We start from the raw sequence: 26,001 nt of genomic DNA on the forward strand, positions 1-26,001 counted from the left end.
ACTCGTGCACGCCGCCCTCACAATGCTTCCTCAGCAAGAGTTCCGTAAGATAGGGAAACCAGCGGGCAGAACAGGAACGCAGATCCCACCACATGCAGACAGCACAGCTCAAACAACTACTACCAGCTTTTCTTCACATGATTGTGTATATGGAACCCATACTTGCAGGGTAAGGGGGATAGCCACCTATTTGGAAAGGGGTGAATGGCTCTTACTTTAATCATAATTATAATACAGCCCTGCTAAAATTAACATTTGACCTAGAAGTAATACATACCTCAACCTCCAAAATTGCTACTCTGTCTTCCTAATGAGACTGTTCCTTGAGCAGACTACAGAGGTTACTTACCAGCTGTATCTCTCTTGGCCATTCTGAAACAAAACCACCCATGAAACAAACAAGCAAACCCCCAAACGTTTCATTGTCTACACAAACATAAGCAAGTAGAGAGCAGCTAACATAGCAAGCTTCACTTGGCCAGTTTTTCTCTTGGCTCTAAATATTGTGACTGATGCAACAAGTGCATGCTGGACAACTAGAGCAGTCCACTGCAAATACATTTGGTCTGCTGAATTCTGCAGTTGAAGAAAGTTGAAAATAGAGTAGTTTCGCTTCTTCTGAATGACCTCTAATAGAATAGAATATTTCAGTTGGAAAGGACGTATAATGATCATCTAGTCCAACTGCCTGACCACTTCAGGGCTGACAAAAAGTTAAAGCATGTTATTAAGGGCATTGTCCAAATACCTCTTAAGCACTGACAGGCTTGGGGCATCAACCACCTCTCCAGGAAGCCTGTTCCAGGGTTTGACCACCCTGTTGGTAAAGAAATGCTTCCTAATGTCCAGTCTGAACCTCCCCTGGTGCAGCTGTGAACCATTCCCACGTGTCCTGTCACTGAATACCAGGGAGAAGAGCTCAGCACCTCCCTCTCCAGTTGCCGCCCTCAGGAAGCTGTAGAGAGCCGTGAGGTCATTCCTCAGCCTCCTTCTCTCCAAACCAGGCAAACCCAAAGTCCTCAGCCACTCCTCACAGGACACGCTTTCCAGCCCTGCTACTGGCTTTGTTGCCCTCCTCTGGACACATTCAAGGACTTTCACATCCCTGTGGTGCCCAGAACTGCGCACAGTACTCAAGGTGAGCCCACACCGATGCTGAATACAGTGGGATAATAGGGTATCTATTGTTTCTAACAATCTTTAAAAGTCCTGGAAGTTTTCACACATGCATGTGGGGAGACTGGGGGCTTGCTACAGATATCTGGTGTGGGGGGGAGTGAGGAAATAGCCAAATGCTGCATCTGTTGTCAGAAGCAATCCCTTCTGTTGAATTTCTCTCTCAACAGAGCAGAATTCTTAGATAAGGAAAGTCAAAAAATTAAACCACTTAATGGTGTGAAGGATTTTGCTCTAGATTATATCTAATTCCTGAAATTACTTATTTCACAATGCTGCTACAAGCAGGTAGGAATAGCACAGGGGATGCCACACCTGTGACACCAGAGAGAAACACTCATGTCCCCTGCTCCCCAGCAGCCTTCTGGGGTCTTCCAAGACTTGTCCAATTATTTGCCAGTACTTTCCCTCTTCCAGGATAAAAAGTCCTGCTCTATTCAATGAGCAACAGGATGAAAAACACCTTCAACAGTTTTTAGCTGCATCCTCAAGGTCAGGCTACTTGAAAATTGTCATCACATAGATGAAGCCATTATGTGAACAGTATGGGGTTCAAGGTGATGGCAGTATCACATAATTAGTGTCATTAACTTCTCCAAACAGTCATTTTTCATTGAAGTTAACCATAATCAGGATCCCAATAGTAACTACATCTAGTAAGATAACATATTCACCCTAAACAAAAATTCACACATACTCAAAGACTACAATACAGCCAAAATATACCAACTACTACTATTTTTTTCTTTCAGTTATGAGGTGTTTTTTCTGTGTTTTCTCCTCCTCCTCCCCCCCCCCCGCCCCCCCAAGAATACCATTCCTCTTGGTTACTTTGCTAAATAGGAACATCTTACCAAAACATTAATTCACTCAAGTGGCAATTGCAGTCTCTAAATATTTGTAAGGAGTTACAGCCATCTCAGTCAAATCAGGAAATGTCAAGAAGAAAAAGCCAAATTACTATAGAGCTAGAGGGATTGATTTACAATGATTACAGTGGAAGAGTAGAAGAATAAGTGACTTAGAGTTTAGCTATTTCCTAACTAAAGTCTGAAATGCAACAAAGAGGGGGGAAAATACAGTAACACATAAATATTAAGTCATCAGAAAAACTTCTGGTGACAGATAAATACAAAACAAGAAAAACAAGTTGACAAATTCATATACAATAGCAATTCAACAAACAATCTCCCACAGTTCCCCTAAGCTATCAATGGTTTAAATTAAAATTCTGTTGCAATTTATGCAGCCTTTAGTGCCTTTGAAGCAGATACACATATACATGGAGAAGAACCTGGTATTGCACATCACTCAGGTTAGAGGTAAGGTGGAATTGGGGGGGTGGGGAAGAAAAGAAAGAGGTACTGAACATTTATAATAGATAATGAAAACGATCACACACATCTTACTCGCTAAACAAAATTCAATACCTTGCCAAACAAAACTCTTAAGAAGCAACTTAGACTTCAAAAGAGCTTACATCTTTCAAATAACAAATCTTGCTCAGAATTTCTTATAATTCATTCTACAAACAGCTGTAGCACATTTTCTACATTAAACAAGGATATTAGACTTGATAGGATACCAGTCTGGCTTCAGTTGGATTCCCTTTGTTCCAAGCATTTTGTTTTAATGAATCACTGACCACATTCAAAAAAGCAGCAGCTGAACATGAGGTTCTAGCCAGACTTCTTATCCTGGATGCAGGGTATCAGTGGGAGAGGATTATTACCTTCACCCTCAGCTACAGCAGCCTGAAGAACGAGTCCTGGTTTGTTTTTACTAAAGTGGACACACACCCTTGAAGAACATGCAAGAGTTTAAACAGGCACTGAACTTAATTGAGCGTAAAAATAATATTTTTGATGGGATGTTTCTGAAAGCCTCCGATCACTGCAGTTAAAGTGATCCCCAAAGCTTTTTTCAACTTTCAGAAGTACAGTTATTTGTCATCAGCAATCCTGTGAAGTCCCTCACAGCACACAAGTGTGCTTACACATGATACCCAGGAATGCACATACCTACACTGCGAAGTAGAAAGTGCCACGAGCTCTTAGAGCTTAGTATTGTACTCCACTCACACAAAAGGCTAGGCCAAGGTTTAATAATTAGTTTGCAGAAGCATTGCTTAGTCTTTATAATAAGTCCTGTTATATTACTTATGTTCATCCCACTGTATCCGATACAAATCATGCTTCTAAAGCAAGACACACTTTCAGTGTGTGTGTGTGAAAAAAAAGAGATAGTGGTTACACAAACGAAAAGGAAAGTTGCACTAGACAAAACAGCAGAAAAATAACATTCTCCCTACCCACTCAATTTAGCACTGCTTGAGTACTGAGAGTGAGGTTTATGCTTGTTTTCAGAGTGGAGAGCCCAGCCTCATCTCTCACCAGTGCACATAATATCACAGTGCAGACTAAGGCACACTTCATAAACTTAGAGGTGGCCATAGAACTGATGGGTTTGAGATTACACCATCAAGATACAGGGACAAGAGGAAACCCCAGAAATTGACACACTGCTTTTCTTCCCGCTCCCACACTAACACCATTTCAACTCCACTAGCCATCAACTAGCAGCATTTTATAATTAGGTCAGATTTATAATAATAATTAAAAGGTATCTCTCATCTGAGGTAGCATCCAAGATAAACAGAGCTCAAGTAAGCACACCTACCTTCATTACAAAAAAGCAAATCAGAAAATCATAGCACAAAGACTGGCCTGTACTTTACTGCTCTCTGGGTAAAGAGGCCCAATTGCCACTTTCAGGGATGCACTTTAGGACAGGCCAATACATTTTCATTTGTTATTACCATTCTAATACATAACTAAGAATCCTTGCAGAAATATAGTTTTAAACATCTTAAAATCCTCTTAAACCTCTTAAAACCATGTGGGACAATTGACCAATATTGCTTTTGTATAGTCACATAATCCTATCACATAATCCTAAAGATTTGACTACACAACAACATGAAGGTGCAGATACGACAAACCCTCCCAGCTGTGTGGCTTCTTTTCAGTTATTGTTACATACCACCGTAACCATTATTGTTGCCATAATAACCTACTCCTGCTATTGCTACCCTATTACCATTAATGCAGTCTAGGTACTTGCTACTGTCACACCTTCATTTCAATAACTGCGTGCCTATTCCCTCCAGTTCATTTTGAAACTTTCAGCAGACAAACAACAAAGAATTATTTTACTTATTTTAAATACTCCCAGGTAGACAGTGTATGCTCACCACATGTTCCCAATTCAGAACTACCTAAAGAACAAGAGCCAGAGACTAAGTGCATTATAAGAGTTATTAAATTATTCATACACCATAGAAGGAGCTGAAGTTCTGAGTCACCAGTGTCACACAAATGCTCACCCTCTCCTTGCTGCAGCTGCTCTGAGCATCCCTGCTGGGCGGCAGGTCCCTACCAAACTGCAGCAACTCCAGGGGCAGGAGGGCTGATTCCCTCAGTCCCCCTAAAGCAGAGAGAAAACTGAAATACCAGGTTCTCTTCCGCAGCAGGCCACCCAGACAGAGAGGGGGAACCGGGGGCTACCCTGCCTCCTGTCCCACTGGGGAGAGGCGGAGTGCAGCTCTGAGGGGGTTGCCTGATCAGCCTTCATTCCCATCCCACTGAGCAGACGGTTCAGCTGAAAAGTATTAATCTGGGCCCTGTAAGCTTGTTAAATAATGAACTTTACCCTTAGGCTGAAAAAAAAAGGGGGGGAGGCAGCATTGCAAAAGCTTATCAGTGCCCACTTGCTGTGGAACATGCCCTTGCAAGAGCTGTGTATGAAGAACTACTACTATTTATATCTGTAACGCTTCCAAGCCGCCGCAAATCTCTAGGCCAAGGTTAATGCATGACAGTTACTCACCTGCACACCACCACAATACCCTTATTTTCTGCCCAGCTTTTCCTCCCATGTTGGAGGACCCTCAACTTCATCCACACTTAAGAGGTTTCTAAAGCTGAAGTTCTCAAAATAGGAGTAAAGAGAAATAAATATATTGTGTACAGTGTTGACCCAGAAGGCTGTATGACCTGCACTTAGGCAGTTTAACATGCAGCAGTATGGCATATGGATGGAAAGTAAAAACAGAGGAAGCATAATGTCTATGAACACAAACTGATCACACATTTTTCATTGACATTAAGAAAGTTCAAGTAGATGACTTTTTACTGACAATATATTTTCCTTGAAACAATTACTTACAGTTTACTTATTTAATCCTGTCATAATTACTTCAGACATTCATCTCATCATTCTCTCATCACAGAAACAAGTATGCACAGTACTCAGTCAAACAGTTCCAGCAAAAACAACAGCTCACAGCTAAAGATTTCCAACAAGACTAAGTCCGCTTGGATCCAGTCATTCTCTCTCCCTACTACTCACCAGTAGTCGGGCACAAAAACATTTTTCTGTTAACGTAATTGCTTAACACATGCTATCCCACTCACTTCCCAGTCTCTTGACCTTTCTTCCTTTGGTTTGCTGACAGTTCCCCTTTTTCCAGGGAGCACTTACACTTCTATGCAATGCACAACAGTGGCAGCTCCCAAAGCCTTAGAGGTTTCTCCAAGAAACAGTGACTGTCCACAACATGTGCATGGGAACATACAGCATCACTTAGGAGAATATCTTCACCATCAGCTGCTCTACCGCAGTGTACAAAGCGTGCACCATGCTCCAGTCTGGATTCTTTCCACCTTTTCAGCATAACCTATTTCAAGGGTTTGCAACTCAAGCACCAGTTTCACCCCGTAAATAACTGGCTTGTAGTCATGGGCTGGAAAGAGTCAAGGTATTTTTACCGTTCCTAAGTACTGCATTTTTTTAATAAATAGTCTAAATGATAAGACCAACTAGCTGAAATGATTTTGCATTCCTTTTTTAAATATTTAAGTTTGAAAAATACTTGCTAAATATTTAAACAATATGATCACTGATAGCATATTAGCATTCAGAACATTGCAATGTAAGCATTTGGCTGTTATTAAAATATTCAAAGAGAGACTACAGTATACCCAGTAACCTTTTCCATGCAGAGTATTATTTGAAAAGTACAAATTCTATGAACAACATATGGCCTACAACAGTTTGAGTACCTGAAAGAAGTACAGCTAGCGTACCCTATCAAAACTTGACTTCCCATGGATTTCAATGGGCTCTCCCAAACTTCTACTCAGTAAAACAAACAGCAGAGGGAAAAAAATTCAGAGTATCAGCTTAACTTTTAATCCACACACTTCCCCCTCCCCCCATACTGAAATGAATAATGAATGAGCTGGGTCACAATTGCTTTCAATAAGTATGTCAGAAATCTTCAAAACAATGAGATGAGGGTAGGAACTGTTACAAGCTCAGACATCAAAGGTCTTCCTAATAATACCACATGCTTATACAACCACATACTATGCATGCATCATTTTTATGCATCAGCATACCAGGAACTGCAAAACCACAAGTACCAAAGGTACTTGAACTCTACATTATGAAACTTCCTATACAAACAAAAATTAACACATAATTGTAAGTATTTGTGACTTGAATCTGAGAATTTAAGCCCAACCTTCACCGTACGAGTGGGCAGAATGAAAATTTTCAGACTCGAGTGTAACCTTACACCTCCCGTCACCTCGTCACGCAGCAGCAACTCATCCAAAGTGTCAGTAACTCCAAGAGACTTTTCAACAAACGGAAAGTCTCAGGTTTTGTTGTCATCGTCGCCCCACGCCTCCCTCGCCGCGCCGTTCCTGTGCGGAGCTGCCCCTCCGAGCGTTCCGCAGCCCTCCCTCCCGCGCTGCCCCGCTCCGCCCGTCCCAGCCCGCTGCCGGACCCCGCAGCTTCGCCGGCCCCGGGGCGGCCCCGGGTACCGCTCCAGCTGCCAGCACCGGGGCCGGGAGGTGCTGAAGTCCTGCCCAAGCTCCGCTGCAAACGGCGGGGCCGGGGCCGCTCCCCGCCGGACAGCCCCAGCACCAGGGCAGGAGCAGAGCCCTTGGGCTGCCTCTGCCGATCAGGTGTTTTGCCTTTCTTTGCACATACAGTTGTTCCCCGTACAACCTTCCTTCCAGGAGCCCTAAAACCCCAGACATTTTTTTTTTCCTTCTTAAACAAATCCTCCCCCCATTTTTAAAGAGCCCCCACTTCGAGAAGCTTTTCCCAAATGTTTTCCTCGGTGGGATTTCCAGGCGGTCCGTTCAAACGGACTCGGAGCCAGATGCCCAGAGGGGCGAGCTGGCATCTGCAGCAGGGACACGGGCTTACCTTTGCCTCCCCCGCGTCGGGCTCCTCCTCGTAGTACCCCTGGCCGGACTCGTAGGCGGCGGCGGCGGCCGGCTGCCGGGGTCCCAGGAGCACGGCGCCGGCAGCAAGGCAGCAACCCAGGGAGAGCACCTCCAGCAAGTGCATTGTGCCTTAAAGATGGCAGGGCGGGCGCGGAGCGGGGCCGCGGGGCAGTTGGAAGAATGCAGGCGAAATTATGAAGCTCCTTCTCTTCCTCTCCCCCCCCCCCCCCCCCCCCCCGCAACGTCTGTCGCTGTCCTCTCCCCCCCTCCCTCCCCTCGCAATATCCAAGGCAGTAAAATCCGTGCGATGGAGAAGATGCGGTAGCAGCAGCTCCTAGACGCCTGCAGGGGAGTTCCCAACTTTCCCAGCCGCTTTGCAAATTCTCACCAAAGTTATCCGGAGTTTGCCAGGTAAAAAACCCACCAGGAAACCGGACATCCGAGGCTGCGCTCACTCAGGAGCAAGGGAGGTGGAAAGCCCAGAGAGGAGGAGAGAAGGAGGGAGAGAGAGAGCGAGCGAGCGGCAGAGCGGGACCGAGCGGCCGCCCGCACCCGGGCAGTTGCTTTCGCCCTCCCGCGCGGGCCGGGCCGGGCCAGGCCGGGCCGAGGGGCTCCGCTCCGCCCGCCGCGGAGGTCTCTCCGGACGCCTGTCAGCGGCAGCGCGGCCGGGGGGTGCGCGGCGGCGGCGGGGGCCGCGCATGGCGAAAGCGCCCTCTGCCTGCGCCTCTGCTCGCAGAGAGGGGGCCGGCGGCGGCCTTCCTCCTCCTCCTCCTCCTCCCGCCGCCGCGGCGCCGCCTGCCGCTGGCGCTGCGCTGGCGCCCCGGGGAGCCGATCGTCCCGCACCGCGGGCAAAAGGCCGGCCGGGGCGCGTCGCGCCGCGGCTGTGCCGGGAAGGGGCGGCGAGCAGGCCCGAGGCTCCCCTGCACACCCGAGAGGGGCACAGGCGGTCCAGCGGAGCTGGGCTTGTCCCGCCCCGAGCCTTGGCTCCGCGATCATGAAGCCTGCTGTAGGTCCCAGCCCCGAGGGGAAAGCGAAGTGCCCAGCTTGTTTCATTCGGCTCCGAAACTGAGGGATAAATTTGGGTAAAACACACACAGAGCCTGTCTGAAGTCATGCAAGAAAATTTCTGTTAATCCTAATCAGTGACTTGTTGAGCAGTGTTGGCAGCTTCACTCGAGAGAGTATGCAGCTTTTTTTGGCTGGAGAGAAAAAGATTTTGCCATGTTAGAAACAGAGTACCCGAGAGTACCACATTTATTTGTAGCCTTCCTATCAATGACATCTCCAAATTATGTCCGAACAGAAGTTACACCCCAGTCAGAGCCCTAAATGAAACAGAGCATAGATGCTGTGTTCCAGTTACGCTGTGATTAAAAAAAAAGTCAAACAGTAAAACCAAAACAGATTGCACATTGCTAACAAAGTAACACACTACAGCCTGCTCAAATCTCAGCTATGCGAAAGAAAAGTTATATTCCCTGTACTGTTATTTTTGCTCTATGTGAACAGCATTATTGAACCTTGTGTAAATATTTAGAAAGCTTTTCAAGTTGTTCTGCATCACTGTTATACATCTTTTGGTAACGAGACTGTATGGGAACAAACTGTGAGGGCAGATCCCTGACTGCCTTGGCTGGGTGCTGGCAGTCTGCTCACGTTACACTGCTCCCATTCTTTGGGAATCCCATTGTGTAACTATTCAGGGAACGACGCTCTGGGGGTTATATGCCTAAAGGTGTCTCTAGGCCTTTAGGTACCTCCTGTTCTTTATGATTTATTTCTTATCATTTTCAAGATGGTACTTCACCTTGCTGCTACACAAATAAATTCTTTTGATGCTAGGAAGTAATCACTTCATTTGCAATCAGAATGACATCTAAAGTTTAAATAGAGCTACTTCTAAAAGTTTTTATAGTTGCTAGAAAGTTATTAAAGCACTAAAAATTTTTTAACATATTCACAACACAGAAAAACAATGAAGCAAAGACAGCGGTAGGAGCTAAGCAGAACATCTACAAAGATATAAAATAGCATACATATAAAATAGCGTACATAAATTAAGAAGCCTATTGTTGTTGTTCTTACAGCATTGCAGATCAAAGTGTAGGATTAAAGCCTAAAGACAGCATAGTCCAGGATGGAAAACCCATCTAAATAGAAATACAGCATTACTGGTTTGAGTATAAACATGTTAAAATCTCTCTGAAACATCACAGACTGGTGTAGAAAACAAGTTCTTTTACAGCACATTAATGAAACCCACCTGACAAATCATGCACAGATAGTACTATTTCAATAACCGAGTGCCACGCAAGGAACGCTTCTTCATAACTAAATCACAAAACAGGATGGAACACACCACTCCCGCTGTGCCATCATAATATCAGCTGGCATCATTATTTATTTCCCCAGCACTTTCATTCTGTCCCTTCCACCCCTAATTCATAGAACATCCATCACAGGATCAAAGGCTTTTATGCAAGAGAGCATTTCCACCAACTGCTCTGTATAGCAAGTTTAAAGTGTCATAACTGAAAGCTAGTAATCATAGTGCCTCAAGTCACAGTCTAATAATAAGGTTTTTTAAAATAAAGAGGTTGAGATCTGTGATACTTGATATCTTCTGTTTACAAACCAATATTCCATTGGCTCTAGGACACTAAGATTTTCCCTCAATTCAGGCTGTATTTCTTTCCATCCCATAAAAGATGGCTAACTTAAAGCCTTTTCTCCTTTCCCCACCACCTAATGACTAATATTCCTCCTCATCTTCAAATTAAGCAGAAATCGGCCTACAGGACAATTAATTTAAAGTTCTAAGTGGAACACTGACAGTAAACTGACTTTATAAACACAAATGACTAGAGAGATATCCCTAACAATGTAGAGATACAGGCATAGGTCTTTGCCCTGTTACTTTTCAACAGCAACGATAGCAACTATAGTAACTATTGACAAGCAAAGGAAATTTTTTTGTCAGATGTAAGATTTCTTCAAATGAATTCCCTTGATGTTGTTTTAAAATTGCATTTAAAAAAATCCATTCTGTTGTTCAAATTGGTGTAACGTACATCCGCCAAGCGCGCTCCTCTCCTGTGTTTAGACATACCTGGTGTTTTCCTTTGACATATTCTGCTTCTGAAACGTGGATGTGTCTGTTTCCTATCTCCATTCATTAGCAATACAAAAAGTCAGAGAGGAACCACTATAAGAAACATGAGCCGAGACCAGGGAATAGAAAAGTGTCAATAGCAGCAAGAAAAATCAGTAGCATGTTATTGTAATTTGGTCTATTTGCTCATTGCAGGGTTAAACGCTACATGTTAAATGTTTTCTTTTCATGGAATGTAATTTCCATCCTCCTTATATTTGAATTTTTGTGTTTGATTCAAACAAATCTCCTTTGCATTCTCCTATTAAATAGATACATAGAGGCATGCCCAAGAGTTAAAAATCACATATAGCATGGTTTGCTTTTCTTTCAACATAGTCTTACTGGTGAGTTTGAATGGAATTTATATTTAAAGTAAGTCTCAAAGGTAGAAAACACTGTTCCATGAGCGCAACTCAAAAGTCTGTGGAAGTGCCGTTCTGGAGTCGTTCCAAAAGATGAAGACAGTGTAGTAAGCTTCAGTCCTTAGTTCCTCTACAGATAGGACTCCCCCATGTTTCCTCTAATGCTTAAAAGCACAGGGAAAAAAAAAAGTTTGGATACTGATCAGTGTCTTAAATACCAGAGTCCTATGTAAATACTGTAAATGAGCCTGATATGTATAGGGGGAAAAAAAGAAAGAAAAAGACATTTCAGATTCAGTCCCAAATTACTGGAACAGCTGCTCACTAATGCATTTTCTGCCAACTGGCTCTTTCAATCCCAAGTTTATTCCACATTTTTTATCATATTGCTTATGCACTTGGCATAACCAGTTCTATGGAAGACAAGACTTCGCTACTGAACAAGGATGGTGCAGTGGATTTCAGGCTATGGTCCACTTGTCTCCCCAGACCCTCTTCTTCATATAAAACATTATGATTTAGGTGAAACGTTTAGGAATGCTGCAGTTTTACTGATTATGTGCATAACGGCCTTCCTCATTCCTCACGGATTTAAAAACATATCTTTTTTTGTATTGGCCCTCATTTAGTATTTCTTCATATGATACTAGAAAAGGATCTAAGCATGGTGGCTTGAAGATCATCAAGAGCAACTGAAATCTTTTCCTTGACCTTGATCAGGCATCCTCACTGTAAAACTCGACCCATGGGAAACTGTTCTACACCAAACCTCCCGCTAGGGATCCTGAAGCGTAGCTTTATCCATTCATTTTCTCTAAAAATATTGCCAGGATGTGTAACTAACTCAATGAGAAAGACATCACCGCTACAGAATCATTTTCTGCAATGCTTGACCTAGCAACCTGGACATTATTATCTAGAAATTTCTCTTTCATTTGGTATAAAAGGTGGTCCCTCTTGAAAATTAATTAACAAGACAAGAATCCTTAGTCTTCAGCCCTTTGATGCTGGTTGATATTCAGGGATTACAGGATCATTGGGATTTCTTTGTTCTCAGGGATTCTTTTTCTAAACTGTTAAAATCAAGACTATGGGCATCTAACATTAGAATTTATCTATGTTACAGACTGGATGACTGTAATAGCATAAAACCCTCGCAACCCTTGCTATAATAAGGGGTTAGTATGATGCAGAAATGGACAGCACAAGGCAGCATCTCAAGATAAGTGTTTGAATTACCCAAAGCAAATTACATATCTCTAAAGCTGCCCTAAATTTAGAATAGGGAAAGCCCTAGCACACGTTTTATTCAGCTGTCTTACATTAGGAACCTTCTCTTTACCGTAGTTTTTCTTCCCTCTTGTATGCAAGGTCTCACACAAGACCAGGTATGCAGAGCATATTAAATTAACATCCTGTAAACTAATTAGTCTCCCCATGTAGTGATGATTTTCATTGTTATAACCTCTGACTATAAACAACAAAATGACTGATTGTAAATTTATGTTGCCTCTTAACTGAAAGCTGTGCACAATCTAAACTGTGTATAACTGAAGCCATGTCACTCTATAAACAAATTTAGATTCAGCAAAACATATTAGGACTTAACAGCACATGGCCACTGCACATACAAACACTTATAATGTCATGTACCTTCCTGTAGTAGTCTTCCAAGTGACAATCTACAAGATAAAGAATGTATTCAGAATCATTTTTCCCTAGTTACACAATTTTGGAATGTAACAGAACAAAACAGTCCTAAATCAATTCAAGAGACATTTCTATATCATTACAAAAACAATGGCAGATATAATTATTTGCATAAAGAGATGCAGTTGCCATTAACTTTGTTTCTGCATACATCTTCTCCACTCATATATATGCTGCTGCAACCCCTTCCCCTCCCCCCTTTTTCTTCAGTGCTTCAAACCTTCTGTTCAATATTTTGACTGTTCTGGAAATTAAGAATATGCTAAACTCTTTAAATGCAAATTGCTGAAGTATTAAAACTTTTTTTTTTTTAAAAAATGTCCAACAGTATTGAAACAAATTAATTTCCAAACCCAGAACAGTGTAATGTATTATTGCTGATAAGCCTTATTTTCCTTATTATTTAATAGGTTTTCCTTACCAAAGTCAATTTTTTCTCATATGTAAAATAGCCTTTTATATATTTGAACACTTACCCTTCTTTACTTAGTCATCTTGTTTTAAGCTAAGACAATTTTTTCCAAAATTTTTGTATATATTTTTATTTTCTAAGGTTCTGCTTATCCTTTTAACTGTCATTTGAATAATCTTTAGTTGATCCAGGGGTTCTTTGATAGATAATGCCCAACACTGAAAAAGGGTACTTCAAAATTGACCTGTGTTCTGCAGAACAAACGGGAGCAGAACAAAAAAACCACCCCATTCTTCTGCATGTACCTTCCCATATGGTATTTGCCTATTAGGCAGACTGATGCTCAGCGTGCAATCAGTTGTAACTCTTGGATATTTTTTGAGGATTTTCCATCCACCCAGACGTTCCCTTTCCTGCAGTTGAAGATCTGACTCTTCCAATGTAAGTGGAGCGCTCACATTCCCCAACTGAATGGCATCCACTATCTCCTATTTTTTTCTACTCATTTCTTGACTTTATGAAAATTATTTCCAGTCTTAAGGCTACCTGTCTGTGCTGTCCTTGCTAGCTAGGTCTCATCTGTAAACGTAGCAAAGTAAAGGTGTATTCCACTCATGCTGCCCTTGATTCCTTGTGGTTAGCAAAAGCATTGTTAGTGACCTATTGCAAGGTTTGGCTGAAGGTGAAAACTTCCCTCCCGAGGTCCTGGTTCAGATTGCAGGGCTTGCCTCAGCCCATCGTACTGATTCAGAAACCAAAAATGCCAAAATGTGGGAACATTCAGATCCGAGATTCTTGCTTCGGCCCATCTTCATTTTTCACGCAGTAGAAAATAGTTGAAGATTAGGTTAAAAAGAGTGGTTTGTGTTTGGGTTGGGGATTTTGTTTGGGTTTTGGTTTGGCTTTTTTTGGTGGTTTGGGTTTGTTGATTTTTGTTTGTTTTTTTCCTTGATATACCAGGTAGTGAACTCCTAGAATTTGTTGTTATGAGAAGTTTGAGGCAGACAACTATGAGGTTTAAAAATGAATCAGACAAATTAATGGAGATCAGGACCATAAATTGATACACAAAGAAAAGGAAAAAAAAAGAAAAAAAAGAAGTAGAGGAGTACAACATTGCATACCTAATTCAGTGAATGCAGATGCTGGAAAAGCGTGAAGGAAATGGACTGCAGGAGCAGTCTTGTGTGCTCTCCCTAAATAGCATGTTCAATTGCAACTGTTGGAGACAGAAGACTAGATAAACAGTCCAGACGAATAGTTTTTTCTGAGCCAATAGGACATATCTTATATTTTGAGGGAAACTGAATCAATTTCTCATTGACTCAGGTCCAAACCACAAAGTAAATTTGTTCTTGTCTTTTAGTCTCATGTTTAAACCACGTATACTTAGTCATAACAAAAATAGTTATATTTACACATCATTATTGCACCAGAAGTCAGTCCAACAGATAGGGTTGAAAGGAAGTACACAGGAATTCCAATTGGGAAAATGTTCTTTATAGTCTACAATGAAATGAATAGAGACTGCTATTGCCATCTCCATTGAAACTAGGTTTAATCATTCTATCTTAAAAAGAAAAAACCCTAAAATAAACCCCATGTATCCGCCTTTTGGATACATATCACAGAAAAAGAGTAAAGCATCTGATATTTTGTGTTATTAAAAAAAAACCCCAAACAGCCAGCCACCAAATGATAAGACAGCAAACCAAGAAACCTAAATACCAATTTTCAGTCAGAACATTAATGTTACTAATAGTTTGAATTGGCACCGTGCTTAAGTTGGTTACTAAGAATGTTTTATTTTCTGCTAAACAATTGCTTAATAAAAACCATAACACGTTCCCTTCAAGAAGTTGTATGTTTTATGCTGAATCAAGACTATTATTGCTATCAGACCTAAGGATACATCCTGGGCACAAAACTAGAAGGATGAAGAGCCACCATCTATAAGAATTCAAAATTCAATCCCTAACCTTTTCATTTTCCAAAAGCTGCTAAGCAAAAAAAAAAAAAAGAGGCAAGCAATAACAGAGAATTAAAGAACAAAGGACAAAGGTGCATTGATATGCAGATTGCATCAGAGGCCACAAGCAATTCCTTCCTTCACCTGGCCAGGAAATTTCATTTTCCTAAGCACTTATCACTGGGTGACACAGATCCTAGTTCCCACGATATAGTGAAAGCTGTGCTAATTTTCCCCCTTATCATTAATGAATTTATACAATAAGAAACATTCTTAGACTAGTTCTTGACTGTTTCTTCCTTTCAGCACAACTTGTTAATCTCTCTCCTTTGGCCAGTCTCTTGACTTTCAACACTTGAGGCTAGACCAGGCAGCCTATGGAACCAGATCATCGCTGAGCGAAGCAGCCTTCAGTACAGCACATCCGTCGTCCTTCTGGTTGCTTATCTCTTTGTAACTTGGATTTAAGCAGCTACTACTGATCTAAAAAGTGGGTAGCATGCTGGGCCTAATCTATTTTTAAAATTCCTATCCCATCACAAACCTACAGCTATACTCCACAGGGACACTTCGACTAATCCGTCCCAGCATAAAACTCTTAAGTGCAAAGGGTAGAGTGACAGACCATTTTCAGTGGCAGGTTCCAGCTGTGGAACTCAACCTAATCTTCTCTATTGATAATGAATATAAGCCTGAGTGTATTCAAAACTAAAAACAACCCCAGCTTCTTAGTAAGACTCCCTGCAGCATAATGGCATCTTCCCAGGGTAACCAACTGATCTGGATAGAGGAAGAGGAGGAACAGAGACAAGCATTAAAAAAAAAAAAAAAAAAAAAAAGCTGAAGTGTACAGATATTCTATTTAAAAAAAGATAGGTTTCAAAATATGGATTATTACATTAAAATAATTTGCAATGATGCACGGAAGTCACCCTTGCTTACCTTTTCTGTTTGAAAATTTTGAGCAGTCAAAATACCAGCTTCGTCATCACTTTTTTTTTTTTTTTGAGCCAGATTTTGTTTTTCCTCCCTAGTAACCCCAGTGAGTTAGTCCTAATTGTGTTCTAGTCCCTTTGTATAACTATAGGGCCACTCACAGCTATCTCACCTAAACAGGATAGAAAAAAAAGTCCTGGTCATACTTCCATCCTACTTTTCTGTTCCCTTGAGACAGGGCCAGTCAGGAGCAGCCCCTGTACCACAGAAGGGATGAGGGAAGGTGCTGGCACTGGGTTCTGAGCTGCCCCAGCTGCAGAGATTGGGCTGTCAGAGAACCTGGTGAAGCTCAGTGAACCCACTGAGCAGTGGGCACTGCTGCCCTCTACAAAGACAAGAGAGAGTTGATACAACCTATACTGTAGTTTTAAAAGCATTTTTATGCTTATGAGGGAATGCAGATAGCAGAAGGCTGTACGAGCTTTTTGCTCTCGGGTTACTCTAGGTAAGTTTCTCCTAATGAAAGTGGATGTTTATTGGTGGTTCTTTGGAGTTCTAGTATTCTAATGAGTGTTCTTCACCTGATAGGCTAATGGTTATAGTCCACAGTTTTGCACCGAAATCAAAGCAGCCAGGGGGAATTAGGAGCGATTATTAATTGTAATGATCTCATTTTACTTTTAATAAGCTCCTTTCAAATCACATCTGATTTTTATAAGTGAATTTTCCTTTTCTTACTCTTCTCCAAGTATATCCACAATGTATCCAAAAAGGATAATAGTCTTTTTCGCTCATATGGGAGAGAGATGTTATTCATGTAGTGATATTAATAGCAAGGCTCTTAATATCCATAGGAGGTCTTGAAAAAAATAATTTCAATTTTAAAAACACAGAGGAAAAGTGTATTCCCTTTCCTCCAAACAGAACTTCAAAGTCTAGACATTACAGTACAGTAGTTTCAAGGGTTTTTCTGTGTATTTATTGTGTGACCTATTGTTTAGTTAAACTCTGTAGCAGATGCCTTCTTAAACAATAATGCTGAGTGCCAGTAGGAATAAAACAACTTTTTTTTGAGTTCAATCTGCTCTTGGTCAAGGTCAGAAAGAGCTGGGACTAAACTCAGTGAGTTTTCAAAAGCTTACCCTAAATACACAATATCAAAGTTCATAATTAAGAAGGCTCATTTCATCAGTCAGCTTCATGTTTGCACAGCAGTGGGAGTAATTATAACACTACTCATTCTTTCAGGTTGGCTTGAACACTTGACCTTATAAGCAAACTCCTTCCCCCCCGCCCTTAAGATGCAAAGCCAAATAATTTGATTTTAACAAAACAGAGCTGTCAGTTTGACATTCCAAAGCACATTTAACTGCTTTCTTTCATTAAAAAGATGGTTTACCTTGAAAATAGAAGTTACAGACTATTGCTACTAATTTTTACCATGCAAAGACTAAAAAAGTTTCTGCTTGCTTGACCTTTTCTTTAGTTCATCCATTGAACTGTATTTGTTCCAGCCTCCACAATACACAGAAATCCCCAGAATCACGCAAATGCCAGGATGCCCCAAGGGCACCATTGCCTTGATATTCCTCTTACATCATGCCAGCATTCACTGACTCACACAGGGCCAAAGAATGTGAAATCCAAACGGAGAATTACAATTGTTTTCAAAAGTAGTCATGTGTGGGCAGATATTCAACAAAACTAACTGCACCCAGAAAGCGTAAAATAAATGACAAAAGGGAGGTGAGATCCTCTTCCATCTCAGAATTAAGGTTCTAGTCTAAAGCCAAATGTCTGGTTGCCCATTACAGTCAAGGAAGAGCAATAGGTCCCTTCCAAAGAAGGACTCATTCTCCATCTCTTTGACACTTATTTTAGGACATGCACTAAAATGTTTTTTCTCTCTTCATAATAGAGGGACACTATAGGCTGACTTGAGATCCCTAAAGTTACAGAAGAGAAGTCTCATGCTGAGAATCTACATTGGAAAATCCGTCCCTGGGGAGCCCCACTGCCGTAAGGGGATGTCCAAGAAACACAGGAGGAAAGCGGGGCAGGAATTCAAGTGAGGCAAGTAATTAAATCTGCAAAATTAGTCTCCAACGTGGCAATTTGACTATCAAAATGGAGCAAAGGTAATAGTGGCATACTTGATAAAATGAGTATTTGATTGTTGATTCACTTCATGCTTTCATTTTAGATTTATGTCTGGCTCATTATTTTTAGCTCTTTATTTAAGAGAAATTGAAAGGTATGATAGGTCTCAAATTTTAGACGTATTTGTAGGTTTTACTGGAGAATTATCAAATTAAAAAAATCACATTGCAATTAGCTGAAGTCAGTCTAAAGAGTTATAAAGTAAAGCTAATGTCATATTAGAAGATGGTTAGTGAATTTCCATATGATCCACTGTTAGTTGTTATCTCAAAAATTCGCATTTTTAAACATTTGTAATGCTTACAAATTGTATTTGAAACAGCTTGTGGTAACAGAGCTATTTTTGCTAATTTTGAGAAACTCGGAAACTAATTCTGAGCACTTTTCATAATCAGTCACTATAGAGACCAAGAATAAAGTATTATTTACAGCAATAAAAGAAAGATTTATATTTTTTAAAATTAAAACTCATTACTTTTCATTATAGAAAGGTTTTCCTCTCTATAGGACACAATCAAAAACTAATTTATCTAGACAAAAATTACATCAAGAGAGCAAAATTATATTGACTGTCAAATATACTATGTAGTACCAAGTCCTTTTACATTGCCATCATCCGTACTACACTGTGATTCCTTGAATTGGTATAAAGAGTTTAGAGCCAGTCTAACTGTGATTTCTTTCCTAGGAGTACAGTATTCACACTCTACTAGCAACCAGAATACACTTAATCAGAAGTTAAAAATTTTACTGCCTTTTTTCTGAATTATTAGAGCTCTTATAATCAGGGACAATATCCATACAGAGGATGCACAGACAGGATAGTCAGAAGGGGTTGGGTTTTTTTTTTCCCCTGTCTGTATCTGCAGTAATCCTCTTTTCCTCCAAGTTTCCTGTTTTCTGATGTTACCTTACTTTAGTGTGTTTCACAGACTAGCATGCAAAGGTAACCTCTCAAAGCCCACGGCTCAGCTACATGGCAAAAGAAGAAAGAACAGAGACAGGATTTTTTCCCTCAGATCTGGCCATTAGGTAAGGGCAGTTTGTTCTTTGCTTCACTAGTGGGGGAGTTCTGTACCACTGTACACGGAGAAGGCGGCAGAGTCAAGTCCTAGAGCTATTAAAGTTATTTTATAGAGCCGGGATTTTATGCAGTCTTTCTATACATCAAGCTGGGGCACGTGGCAGGGCGGGAGGGGAGAAGCCCAAACTCTAGCCTGTGCTAATATGGCAAATGAATATCTAAAGCAAATACTTTGACATCATTTTGCCTAACAAAGCTGCCAGCAGCAAGCAGCGCTGCCATAGATGCTTTGCCACAGCATTGTGTAGATCCGATCTAGGAATTCAATGCTCAGATGTCCATTTTAGATCCTTAACGCTCTCATCTTCCCCATGGAGTGATTTCTGTTAAAGTACATTGATTTCTACCCAAGATATGTTTCCCTACCAAAGACATTTGGACAGTCAAAAATCAAGCAGAATAGAAATAGCATATTGCTAGATGATCTGAAATTCTGTCTGAATTCTAGGATACAGTCTTGCTGTTACAAAATATGCCGTACAAAGCACTAGGTGTTCTACAAAGTGAGAAAGTAGGCTACTTATGAAAGCAATTGCATTTTAGACACAAGCAGGGTTGGAAAAGCTGAAAAAGTTGAAGTGGAACAAGAAATAGATAAGAATAGATTCCAGGTCAGAAAAGAAAGAAACCCCTTTTTTCATTTGATCAGTATGAAATCTTTTTAAAGAAATACTAACTAGAGTAATTACTTTATTATTACTAGAGTAATAATTTGATCTTAAAAACCCTAATTTTCAAATTCTGAGATGACTTTCTCAGGGAAGGTGGATACAGACTTAGCAGTTCCTCACAAGGAAGTTCATGCTGTAGATTTCTATGAGTGTAAATATACCTAGAAGAGTTTTCAAAACTTCATGATGGGGCCTCCTGGTTTATTTGGGTTTTGGGCAGGTACGGGGGGTGGTTGTGTGTTTGGTGGTGGTTGGGTTTCCCCCCACCTCCAAAGACTACATATCAAAATGTTCTCACTTTACATCCCCAAAAACCCATATACCGCCCCCCAATTTTTGGTGCCAATCTTGTAAACTCTGAAATCTAAAACCCAATTTGTCTCTTTCTAATTAAAGAGCCTCTCTTATAAAAGACTACTTTGTGAGAGAAACTCGCTAACAATGTTGGTGATGTGATTAATGTGTTATACATAGGTCCAGCTGACTCTCTCATGACTCCTTTAGTTTTTCAGGAATAATGCATTCAAAATATTCTGGTTCACAAAGTGAGTAGATACTGCTCATAAATAAAGGTTACAGTTTCATCGAGGAAGAAGAAACCAAATTTATAGGTTAATTTTTTGCCGTAAGAAAGAGCATGCCATTTTTCTTTCCTTTTTCTTCCCCCACAACTACAAGACTTACAAGTATTTTCATTTAACATGGTAAATTGCCTTGCTGTTATCTGTATGATAATAAGGAATTTTTTTTAGTGAATTGGGAAATATTTCTGTTGAACTACTATGTTTTAGAGAGTATGTTAACTCCTGGAATTGATATCTGTGTCACACAGTATACACAAAAACATATCCTAAGCCTGCCAGATAAAAAAAAAGTGGGCAAAATGACGTTTTGCAAGTCTGATTTTCTTGTAGGTAAAAATGTATTTTAAAAAAAAAAAAAACCTCACACAAAGCCTCTTAGATAATCTTAGCTATGTTGTTCATCCATAATATCAATTATTAAAATCTAACATCACTTTAGTTTTCCTTTCAGACAAGATTTAGAATACTGTTCTGCCCCCAACGAAGGCGGGTGGGGGGGGGGAGTGAGGAAGGGAAGCATCTGAGAAAGAAAACAAAATAAAACAAAACAAAACCACCTGACTGGGAGTTGCTAACCTATAGTTTGCTCATTGAGATCACCACAGTACTGCTTGAGGAGGTAAGAAGCAGGAAGCATTTTACCCACAATTAAGTCTTCTAAGCTGGAAATGTAGATACTTGAGACAAAGTGCGATGTCTATCTCATCGCAAAGGAACTTCTTTGACTTAAAAACATAGCTCTGATCATCACTGATCCTGGTCCAGTTATACATGACTGATTATACATCCAGATCAGCTTTTTGAAGACTATTGTGGAATGGTGTTTTCAATAGTGGTCTCAGTTTCACAAAGTGGTGAATTCACACACAGAATTTCCTTTCTCACATAGCACTGTAGTAGTCCTTACACTCTGTGTATTACGCGATTGTGTTTCAGGCCAACCAGCTGTAAAGACTCTGCACGAGCTGACCCCTTCATTCTGCTGGAACCAAGTTTATCTTTATAATTTATACAGCACTGCTTTTCCTTTGTGTATCTCACAAGAATTAAATAAATGGAAACAAGACAACTGTGTTCCAGGTATTCCTTCCTTTATAGTTAAATATCAATTACCAGTGGCCTGATTTTCAGAAGTATCAGGTTTTATGAGAGCTACTAAGTTCAGCTTCTCCAAATGCAACACTTGGTTTCTCTAACATCTGATACTCAGCTTCGAAAATTCTGCCCAATACCTCTATATGCATTCTCACTGCACACAGTAAATGTCTACCTGTGGATGAGGAGGTTCTGTACTTATCAACCCTAACTTTCTTGCAAAATAAATGCAAACTGCTCAACTGAATTAACAGCAGAGTAGGAAGAGAGCTAACTGAGATACAACTTCCACATGAGATATCTATTCTTTGGAGGCTTTGTACTTTTAATCTCCATTTAGAATGCTGATTGTCTCTTAAAATAAAATTACGAACAGATAATAATTCCACCAAAATTTTTCTCCTCAATTTAGCTGGTCTGCAACACACTGTTTCACAGCTGTTGTAGTGTTATTCTTTTTTTAAATGATACCACATATGTGGCCTTCATAATTACATAAAGTCAAAAGTAGCACATAACCTCCTTTTTCATTAACTACAGAGGCTGATACTTGATTTTTATTAAAACGAGATAGTTATTTACCTTTCTTGCCATGTACTTGAGGTAGTAATTCTAGGAAGTTGCAAAGACTAAAATTACATTATAACATTCATTATGTATTCTTACTTCAAAGGAGGAAAAAAAATTGCATGAAGTAACATATCCTATTAATCACAGAGATTCAAATCCATCTAATCTTTCTCTATAATTTTGGCTGGAAAGCTATTATAATGTCAAATACTATTAGTGAAGCCCTAGCTACTCAATACATGCAACACAAGTTCTTGCATGAGAATTGACTCAACAGAGCTGTAAGACAATAAGAGGGCAGCAGGGCCCATGGCCTCTGCTCTCCGGTTCAGTAATATGAAGAAAAAGTGAATTCACTAGGAGCTGTCAACTCTGAAACATCTCAGTTCAACATGATTTCACCAAAGATCAAATGGAAAAGGCTAATCTTGTTTTCTAGACACTTAAATCCCATTTTCCCAGGCAGATTTACCCCCTGGATTGTCCAAATGTGTCTTAAACAGAATATCTTATTCTGAAGTGTCTTTTTTTTCCCCCCTAATACAACAGGCACAATAGCACTGAATACATCAGTGTCACAGTTATTGTCTCCAAAGATTAGGCAGAAGGCCACAAGACATTTATGAAAATTAGAAAGCATGTCACTAATACTGTTACAGTACATTTATACTTTATGAAAATATTTACTTACATGCATATATCAGAAATTTTCAGCTTGTTACCCTTACATACTTGTAATCGTCCTGCATTGGTAGAAAGCCAGACAAACCTTTTAGATCTGCTGGGGCCTCTAAGTTCTTTTTTCCTTTTGTTTAAATAAGAGATTGACAGGAGTGCAGTTTTACTAATATTTGGTGTTTTGTACATGAAAGACATCCTGCTGCTCAGTCATATATGCATGCTACCAGAATAGTTAAAATGAATAAAACATGTAACCAAAATGTTGCTTAAGATGGGTTACCTACAGAAAAACTGTAGTTACAAAGATTCTACAAATACGGGATTTAAATAAACATTTTCCCTTTTTAGCATCTGATATTGAACTTCAAAAGCATTGCTTTGTTCTACTCTAAAGATTTGCTTTCTCTATTTCCATGATTTGTCCCATTTCCCTTCAGCAAGATTTTATTATCAAAGACCAAAGTGTTAAAATGAAACAAGAATCTATGTTGCACTTAGTAAACTTTTCTGCTAATTAAGTTTTTGTCTGTGAATCTGACTCAAGTCACAGAGTTACAAGAAGTTCCACATGTAATTTAGAGCCACATGTTCATTATTTACTTAGGGGGAAAAAAAAATAAAGCTGATATTCCAGTACTAGGAAAATCCAAAGTTTACTAAAAATCAATAACATTTTATTTTTTATTTTTTTTTACCCAATTTCCTCACTAGGAAAGTTCCATCCCCAGTGTTTTGCTTTTTAGGCAGAACAGTACATGATGAAGAAATCTATAGACATTTTGGTTTTCAAATGCCTTTGTCTTTACAAAATCAATAGCAACATATCTCCAACATTTTGTGTTGCAAAACCAATCTCCAATTCTCCATCAAGTCCAGTCCTGTATTGAAAGCAAGGGAAGTGCTCCTTTTCCAAATTGGCACGCAACATCTTTCTATTTCTTCATTCTATAGGAATGAAAATGTAATTTAAGGACAAGACGAGGCTTACAGTAAGTTGATTCTGTCATTACAAAAATGTTTTCTTTTCTATTTCAAAATTACTACTGATTTTGAATAGGAGAAAGTACGCCAAGAATCTAGGCAGGTAATACTGTTTTAACAAACAGCTCCGACACAAATACTTCATTTTAATCTATGGTAACTTACAGGTGTGTACATTCAGAGGGGGAAGACAAGGCTTAACTGTTTGGTTTTGCTGTTAAAATAGTACTTTTTTTCTCTCCCTGCCCCAATCACAAGCGATGGAGCAGGGAAACAAACTCGTATACAACCACATGCCTCTGGAAATATTTATACTTAGTCCTGGAAACAAAACAAAAAACCAAAAAAGCCAAAATATTCCTCCTCCCCCAAATAAAATATGTAGCTTAATGTTTTGTCTTGCAACATTGAAGAAGAAGAACAGTAATAACATACTATATAACATGGGAAATCAGCTATAAACCCAGGATTTTTCTCTGCAGATACCCTGCACTTACTAGACAAAGATTTTTTTTCTTCTTCTTTTAAAAGAAAAGTAATAATTCCTCTTTGAGCTCAATGCGATCACAAATGTGTAAAGGTGATTTAGCAAGGTTTGCAAAGTCATAAATCTTCAGCAGAAGCAGGGAACTCACATGAAAAGCTCAAGCAACACAGTTAGAGATGACTACTAGGAACCTGCAGCAAGCCACTACAGAGTATGAACCAAAACCCAAACCCACATACTATCAAATTTCTTTTCCTTGGTATCAAGTAAAACATCATCTGTATCTGAAATGTCAGTTCTCATATAATGGAGTCTTATATTCCAGGCTCGTGCAAAACCACCACTTATTTCTATCAGTAGGTAAGTACTGTTACCTGACAAAGCATTTAATAAGTACAAATTGAGAAGGATGAGAGCCTATTATTTTCAGGGGCAATACTACCTTAGCCCATGAACTTAAGGTTTGTGAGATTGTATATTTAGTTGTAAAATTGCAACATCATTAAATGACTTAATATGCTTTGACTAGACAGAGAAAAAACATGAAGTATATAGTTTAATGTTGTCAAGAAAAAGTAATCCTAGCTGAGAATTGTTTTGTGTTGCTTCTGAAATTAACTTGGATTTGAGACAAAAAACTTTCTGGCTGCAAAAAATAGGGAAAGTGCAAGGAAGAAAGAAACAAAAGTATTAGCTAATAAGTAAGAGAACTAATAAACTAGTAAAAAAAAAATAGTAAAAAATTATCTCACTTAAGAGAAAAGCAAAAAACCCAAACACACAGCAGTTGGCAGATGAAGAGATCTTTATTTTCCCCATTAAAAAAAAAAAAAAAAAAAGCACTATTGCATCTCTCTCATTGCACAGTATTTTAAGTTACTAAATTACTAAAGACTGAGAACTAAGCAAGAAAGATAATAGTAATAGCTCAGGCTGCATGTATCAAATTAGATGAGTTATTTTACTCATATGTAACAGACATTACTAGAATTTCGGTTTTATTCTCTACTTTTTAAAAGTGAATATGAAATATATTGTTGTCCAAACAGGGTAACTACAAAAACTATGTAAAATGTCAATGAAGAAAAGCAGTAAGGACCTGCAAGAATGAGTATGAGCACGTATTTTTTAAAAGATGCAAAAGTCTGTTTGCTACAATATATTAGTCATTTAAAAATTAGCTGATCAACATATAATTGCCTTTGTACATGATATAGCCTGTATAGGTTAAGTAAGAAATGTTTAAAAATTCTTGTGTCACTTGTACCACTAAATAGTCACTGCCTACCATCCCAACCTAACAGCCACCAGAATACACAATAGCCTGCACCACTCCCAAAGAGAGAATTTTTTTGCAATAAAACCCCGTTTGAACCAGAAGCGATTGAGAAGCAATAAACACTAAAGCCATAAAGCCTTTTTCAGACAGCTGTATCCTCAAAGTAATATAAGAGGCAAGACTTCCCCCAAAGAGGTAAATTCTGACGTAACATACAAAGTGTTTTCCTACTTTCCATTTTCCTCAAATATTTCTAAAATAGATGCAGCTTCTATGTTGAGTGAAAATATTGGGGAAAGAGAGTCTGTCCAGGCTGCTATCTTGACCCTTATAGTGAACAACAGCAGATGCCTGAGGAAGATGAAGGCAAGCACATAGCTATACTTCT

At 39.7% G+C, this 26,001-nt stretch overlaps 1 protein-coding gene and 1 long non-coding RNA gene across 2 annotated transcripts in view; one reads left to right on the forward strand and one right to left on the reverse strand.

The window, feature by feature from the left end:
- Positions 1–8,229, reverse strand: part of VEGFC (vascular endothelial growth factor C) — a 79,363-nt gene extending 71,134 nt beyond the window's left edge. Inside the window, exon 1 of the mRNA XM_075751925.1 lies at positions 7,459–8,229. Within this exon, the coding sequence (XP_075608040.1) occupies positions 7,459–7,602 (144 nt within the window). The 5' untranslated portion in view covers positions 7,603–8,229. The remainder of the gene's footprint in view (positions 1–7,458) is intronic.
- Positions 7,785–21,023, forward strand: LOC142601745 (uncharacterized). The gene is made up of 4 exons (XR_012835334.1): positions 7,785–7,889; positions 17,940–18,098; positions 19,114–19,213; positions 20,972–21,023. It is a non-coding gene; the product is annotated as an uncharacterized LOC142601745 (long non-coding RNA).
- The last annotated feature ends 4,978 nt before the right edge of the window (positions 21,024–26,001 follow it).

This window comes from Balearica regulorum, chromosome 4 (genome assembly GCF_011004875.1).
Source record: "Balearica regulorum gibbericeps isolate bBalReg1 chromosome 4, bBalReg1.pri, whole genome shotgun sequence".
NCBI lineage: Eukaryota > Metazoa > Chordata > Aves > Gruiformes > Gruidae > Balearica > Balearica regulorum.